Genomic DNA, 7211 nt, shown 5'->3' with positions numbered 1-7211 from the left:
GAACTGGCACCAAAAGTTATTGATGAGCATGGATTTTTGGGGGGGGGGGGGGGGGGGGGGGGGGGGGGTGGGGTGGGGTTGTTGTTCCAATTCTTAATGCAGCGCTATTAAAGAGGAAAATTTGTAACATTGATGGTCACTAGTTATAAAAGCATGCTACTTAATTTAGAGATTTGTTTGACATGTATAAGGAGTTTTGTTTTTTGGTTAATCGTGGTACTATTATCAAAGATAATGCCAATCCAAAATCTCAAGAACAGCCAAAAATAATAACTTTTGAAGCTTTTAAACAAATCAACCATTTAATGCTGAAAGACCAGATAATTTTTGGTCATGTATATCTTCTGTTTTTTTATATTTGAAAAGTGAAAGATAGATAGCTATGTATATCTTAGTCTGCAGGACTAGGTTAATTAAGAATGGCAAAACTATAGCGGGAAAACCATGAAACAATCTCTCCATTCTCCAATGTGCAAATTAATCATACAATAGTATTTGACATGTTAGAATCCAAATGCCTTGAACCTGATAATAAGCACAAGAATGAGCCATTAGAAGAAGGGGATCCTCAAGTCTACATTATTTCCAACATTCTGGACGTATATATATATGGGAAAGCATACTAAAATGGAACTTGCTAGTGATAGCAGGATTATATGCATGACGCAGGATTTTGAGGACCAAGAGATTCGCCTTTGACATTATTGCAAATAGCAGTAGAGCCCTCTCCATCACGGCCATGATAATGCAAATTGATGTTCTCCATCACTAGGTCTCTGCATGGTCTGCTTTGGCTGCATCGGAAAGTTACTGCGACTTTCGAACCTGAATTTCCCCAGATGTTTCTGTATGTGACATTGCTAATTTGAACACGAGAGGGCTGTAGACAAGAAAGGAAATCACAAGTTTTATTAGTAATTAAGTACACTGTTAATAATTAATTGGCAATGTGTGGAACTTGTGCATGCAAGTGGAAGACTTTGCCATTGCAGTTTTTTATTCACTAGCATGCTTTTTGGTACCACTAATATAGAGATTATAAATAACCATAAGGTGTTTTGTGAAAGTAAAATGCTAAAAGTATGACCATTTTTTAACAAAAGCTTTACAAACTTATATAGCAATCAATATATTAATGTCACATTAACAACATAATAAAAATGTCAACTTTTTAACCAAGAGCCTATTTTCTTTCGGGGTCCATCTCATACACTAGCATCTACATTGCAAAGTGGATATCATAAATTTACATCTATCATAATAAAAAAGAAAAGAAAAAAAGAAATGGATTATTAAAATTACCTGCGTTTTGCAAGGAGGGTACGGGCAATATTCTTGATCTATAATGATGGGATTGCCAACTTGATTCATGAAAATGTCTTCATATATCAAGCCGGAAACCTTACCAATTCCAGGAGAAGCCCAAGTTTTGATTCTTATGCCATCAGAAGTATTTTGAAATGAGCAGTTTCTAACCCTTATATCAAACAAATCATTTTGATCTCCATCTTTGCCAAGGCTTCCAATACTAATTCCATGCCCAGGTCCACAAGTAACATTAAAAATACGTACTTGTCTGGTTCCGGCTAGCATGGCTATACAATCATCACCAGTACGAATCGTTGTTTGTTGGATTTTGATGCCCCTTGAATTCGCCATTTTTATCCCATCCGTGTTGGGGCTATCAGCAGGGGCTGATATTCTAGTATTAGTGATTTTTACTTCCACACATCCGAAAACCACAAAATGGGTGTTCTTGCTGTTGATTGATCTCAAGTGATGAACCCATGCATTGGTCACAAAATCAAATCTCATTGTCTGAAAATGTATTTGCAATGCATAACTAGACGTTAGTCTCTTACATTTGGAACAAGATAACAAATTAAAAAATTTACTTTTTAATAATACTATTGAGAAATTTAAAGATTAGTATTAGCGATAAAAAAATATATGCATGATCAGTAAATACCACTAGTTTTGGATCTTCCAACTTCTAAATTATTCTCACAAGAGATGTGATGGAAGATGAAGAATATGGGACATCCCACAATTTGAGCAATGTAAAAATCGATCGAAGAATCGTATGTGTAGCTTGTGTTTTTATATGCAAAAAATATATAGTACTATTTTTTTATTTATAGGTAAAACAAAATCATAGTAATAGCATGGGCGGCTCTAGGAACAGTTCAGGGGGTTCAAATGAACCCTAGCTGGCCAAAAAAAGAAAAAATTTATATATAATTTTTTAATTTATTTTTTAGCCCTCTTAAAATAAAATTTTGAAACCCCTAGACCTAAATTTTTTTAAAGCCTAGTTGAAATGAACTTGATTATGATTATCTAGACAATATTTTGGTCTTTAAAAAAAAAAAAAAAAAAAAACTCAATATCAAACCAATTTTTCCTAAAATATGGAGTAAGCCTTATAAATTTATTCTTTTTAACAACAAAAAATAATTCATATGTATTATAGTACTTAAAAACAATAAATGATTTTCAAGATTTAAGCTTAGCAACAATAATTAGTATCTTTATTATATTAATAAACTATTATAAAAAAAATCGTATTAATAAACAATATACATTAAACTTATAGTTTATATTATATAATGCTATATTCATAATACTTTCACAACAAATCTTAAGTAACAGATGTTACTAGTTGTTATTAATAGAAAAAAAGTAATTTTAGTAGTGAATTTAAATTAAACTAATAACAAATTATCATCTAAAATTGTTAGAAAAGTTTTATGAAAATTTTGTAAATATAGCACTTTGTAATAAAGAATTACGTAGACTGCAAAATTCATTTTTTACCCAAAATGCATCTTCTTATTGACCCCCCTAAAAATATATTCTGGAGCCGCCACTGAGTAATAGAAATGTATGTCTCATGGCCAGTCCCAAGAGGTAAAGGCAGCAACGCTACTCCACAAGGCAATGGAATATGAGACCACTTATCGACGGAGGAACTCCTCCAATGAAGGAAGAGAACCATCAACGTCAATAAGCATTTATATGTGACATTAACTTAGGAATTTGCAAAAACTAAATAAAGTTTGCTCCTATCAAGTAAGGGATCTGATCTAAAATCCCCTGTCACGGTTTTTATAATAATTTCCAATTGACTTTAATCATTGTAACGACACCAGTACATGCATGCATATGTATGTATTAACACACAAAAAGAAATCCACACATCATGAAATACAAAATCAGAGCCAGGAAGAAAGACCAGAACAATAACTTCATGGCAATGGTTATATATATACGACCCTTTATCATAGTGAAGCCTACGAATAACCATTTGTAAATTTGACCCAAAATTCTTAATCCACATGGTAGACCAACATGTTTTGGAACCAAGGAAATCCCTATAGATCTACACAAGCAATTAACTTACCGTTGGTAAAGAGGGACAATTGGGATTCTCGTTGCAGTCATTGTAAGCCCAAGCCTCCTTTCCCTGACCATCCAAGACGCCACCACCACTCACTGTCAAATTGTTAATATATCGAAAATTGATCCAATTCTGGGTGATAAACAGGGATGGTTCAGTAGGAGCCTTGAGATACCCCTTAATCACAAAGGCTATTGGACCCTTGCATGGACCCTCAAATTTTACTGAGTTCACCCTGTATGTTCCAATGGGGATCCAAACCCTAGCCCTTCCAGTCCATTCACAGGCTTCCTTCCATGCCTGAAGAAATGCCTGACAAAACATTCAAAATTCAAGTTTGTTGATGCATGCACTCAAGTTTGTTGACGCAAAAAACATTAAAAAAAAAAAAAAAATCAATTTATTAAGTTATTCATGTTAGATTAAATGATTAAATTCATTATTTTTTAATAGCTTAAATTTTTAGGACACAATTGGTGATTTTATATAGTGTCAAAGTAAGAGGTGTGTTGGGTGCCAAATAATAAGGGGCAGTCCACATATGAATAAGGAATGTTGGATTAAATGATTTAAGATTTTTAAGACAATTGATAATTTAACAATTTAAAGAACTTCTTTTTCCATCCCAAACCAGCACGAAGTCAATCTTACAAGCTTCAATTTTACACGATCAAACTTGAAACTATATTTAATTCTTTTATAAGTTGGTCTTCAATATATAGTTATCATTGTCTGAATATTAGGTTCTACTGTTCTACACAATCCCATGAAGAAACCATGGACTTCTTTAGGTTAAGGTTCTGGAAGTTGAAACAAATCATGGATTTCAGGAACTAGAATTGTATCCTGAACTCTTTTTGGGTTTTCTGGGCATAAGAAATAGTGACTAAAGCCACGGTTCTTAAGGAATTCAGACCATATACTGTTATCTCTTTTACACATGTTACACTTACACCATCCAGAAAATTCAAAATTGATTTACTAAACACTTGAACTAATAGTCCTGCTACAAACAATGAACAAATCACTAACTTTTTATATTTTACTAACATAACATTTGAGATTGAGATAGGTCTTGATTGAACCCATTATAACAAAAAAACACAAGAATAGTGTGAAAAAGTCCAAGAAACTTTAAGAGTTAATGAGAGACTTTTCACTACGAGTAAAAGACAAATAAAAAAAAAGAATTACCTTACTGTTGTCGGTCGCTCCATCAGCAATGGCACCATAGTTCTTCACGTTGAAATCCTTGGTTTGGCCTTGAGCTTCAGTAATACATACCGACAAAGATAATATTAACATACAAACCCAACCAAAAGTAAGTTTCAAACCCATTTATCTTCTATTTTGATAAATGAGTTTTGTCTTCTCCTTCTGGCTTTAGGTTTGTCTACTCTTATTTATGGGATTATAATTCTATTTAAACGAAAAAAAAAATGGTTTCTACATTAGATGAATCTAATTTGTATTAATTTTATTGATTGTATTTCTTGGTATGGGAAACATGAGAGATTTCTTTCTGCTTGAGATGGTATTTTCATATTTTGAGGTATATTAATATGGAAAGTCGACAAAACATGTATAAGAAGGAAGGGAAAAATGTCCTCCACCATTTAAGCATTTCCATATATATATATATATATATTAAATTTGATCTGAGAAAAAAAAAGAAAAGAAAAGATTTTAATAGAGATTTCAATTAACATTTATTCCAAAAAGAGACCTTATATATGCCATGTCTGACTCAACCCCAAATCCAAAGAAAAAGAAAAGATTTTAATAGAGATTTTAATTAACATTTATTCCAAAAAGAGACCTTATATATGCCATGTCTGACTCACAAATCCATAACGGATTCTCTCTTTATTCGTAACATATATATCTTTTTTTTTTTTTTTTGAAGGGGGGGGGGGGGGGGGCGGAATATATATCTTTTTTAATTAACCCTGAGGATTGAAAACTTAACTTTGGGGGGAAAAAAATCTAAATGGGGGCAAGAATCACGTAAGGGTAAGATAAGAATAATATAATAGATTTTTTTTTTTTTGAAACTAATAATAATGGGGGCAAGAATCACGTAAGGGTAAGATAAAAATAATATAATAGATTTTAATTATATTTCAGTTCCATAATTTATTTTATTTATTCTTTTTCTGGTATAGAAAACTAGTTTAAAAATGGATAAGATATATTCCCTTAAAAAACTAATTTCAACTTTATTTATATCAGATACATATTCCCTTATCACTTTTGATTAAAAAAAAAGCATAACCCAAAAAAATAAACGAATTTTAAAATTTTGAAATGTTCACGTACGAGAGCAGAAGATACATATTCGGTTTTCCTTCAAAAGATTTTTCTAACCTAAGTTCAGAGTATCTAGAGCCAAGAATTAACTCAACGGATTCTCAAAATTAAAAAAAAAAAAAAAAAACTTCACGTTTTATGTTTAAATTATATATATATATATATATATATATATATATATATATATATATTGTGGGGGGACAAAGACCTAAATGGCTAACAAAGTTCATATAGTGATGCCCCCGGGGAGCATTGGCAAATTGTCCTCAGAAGGTGTGCACATAGTAGGGGTGTCAATGTTCGACCCAATCCGCGAACACAACACGAACCTGATACGGATTTTTTCGGATTAGGGTTGGACCTTAATGAGTTTGGGTCATAAACAGGTTGACCCAAAAGCGACATGATAAGAAACGTGTCATAAGCGGGTCAACCTGCGTAACCTGCAATAGACACGTTTGACACGCCAATTTATTTGTGTTAACCTGAAATGATCCACTTAACACAATCCGTTTAACTCGTATAACAAATAAATATTCATCTTATTTTAGATTTATCAAATACCTTTTATATCCAACATATATTTTAAATTTAAAAAGAAAAGTAAGTAATTACAAAAATTTATAAGGGATATAATTGGAAATTAAAACTTTACAAACCCTAGATCTCTAAACCCTACAAACCCTAAATCTCTAAACCTTCTTATAAATATCTTTTTTTTTTTTTTTTTAATTTTATTTTTTTTTTTTTTATTTCAGTCGTACTACTCTTCTCACACCCAATTCTCAAACTCAAAGTGTCAACTCTCAAACCGGTTATTTCTCTATCTCTCTAATGTGATTATTTTTTCTACATAATGCTTTTGTACCATAAGCTTTGAACCCATGTGCCTTGTGTTTTTCTTGATTGCATGATATGGCCCACTTGTTTTTGTTGAACTATGTTATTTTATTTTTATTAAACTATATTATTTTGAATTTGGATTGAAGAGTATGCACTTCTTTTGCAATGTAAAGAACTTATTTCTAGATGAATGTTATATTTCTGTTGAACTATATTATTTTGAATGTGGGTTGAAGACTTGAAGTGTATACACTCCTTTTGGGATGTAAAAAAAATTATTTCTAGATGGATGTTATATTTAATAGGCGTAAATGCATAGTCCCTACATTTTGTTTTTTTTTTTTTTTTCCATTTTAATCCCTACATTTTATTTTTTCCACTTTTAGTCCCTAAATCAATTAACGCGTTCCATTTTGGTCATTTCCATTAGCTCATTGCCAAAATTTGCTTAGGTGGCAGACGGACTATTAAAATAATATTAAATTTTTTTATTTTACTATTAAAAATGCCACGTTAGCTTATGAATTAAAAAAATTATTTATTAATTTTAACTAAATAAAAAAAAATTAAAATGAGATCATTTAAAAAAGAAATTAAATTAATTAAATCTCAAAATTCAAACAATCACACCACAACCAACCATGGTGTTCATCACAAT

At 31.4% G+C, this 7211-nt stretch overlaps 1 protein-coding gene across 1 annotated transcript; it reads right to left on the bottom strand.

Annotated features, from left to right (window-relative positions):
- Positions 1–360: 360 nt before the first annotated feature.
- LOC115983994 (exopolygalacturonase-like) lies at positions 361–4773 on the bottom strand. The gene is made up of 4 exons (XM_031106870.1): positions 4595–4773; positions 3404–3712; positions 1303–1818; positions 361–880 (listed from the first exon to the last, which is right to left on the bottom strand). The coding sequence occupies exons 1-4, from the start codon at positions 4736–4738 to the stop codon at positions 653–655; spliced, it is 1197 nt and encodes a 398-aa protein (XP_030962730.1). The 5' UTR covers positions 4739–4773; the 3' UTR covers positions 361–652.
- Positions 4774–7211: the final 2438 nt, after the last annotated feature.

This window comes from Quercus lobata, chromosome 4 (genome assembly GCF_001633185.2).
Source record: "Quercus lobata isolate SW786 chromosome 4, ValleyOak3.0 Primary Assembly, whole genome shotgun sequence".
Taxonomy (NCBI): domain Eukaryota; kingdom Viridiplantae; phylum Streptophyta; class Magnoliopsida; order Fagales; family Fagaceae; genus Quercus; species Quercus lobata.
Note: the sequence above shows the minus strand (reverse complement) of the source record. Positions and strands in the feature narration are given on the sequence as shown.

Coding starts and splice junctions, on each gene's coding strand:
- LOC115983994 (XM_031106870.1), bottom strand. CDS start 4,738: ATGGGTTTGAAACTTACTTTTGGTTGGGTTTGTATGTTAATATTATCT. Junction 3,713..4,594: donor GAGCGACCGACAACAGTAAG/GTAATTCTTTTT, acceptor ATGTTTTGTCAG/GCATTTCTTCAGGCATGGAA. Junction 1,819..3,403: donor ATTGTCCCTCTTTACCAACG/GTAAGTTAATTG, acceptor ATACATTTTCAG/ACAATGAGATTTGATTTTGT.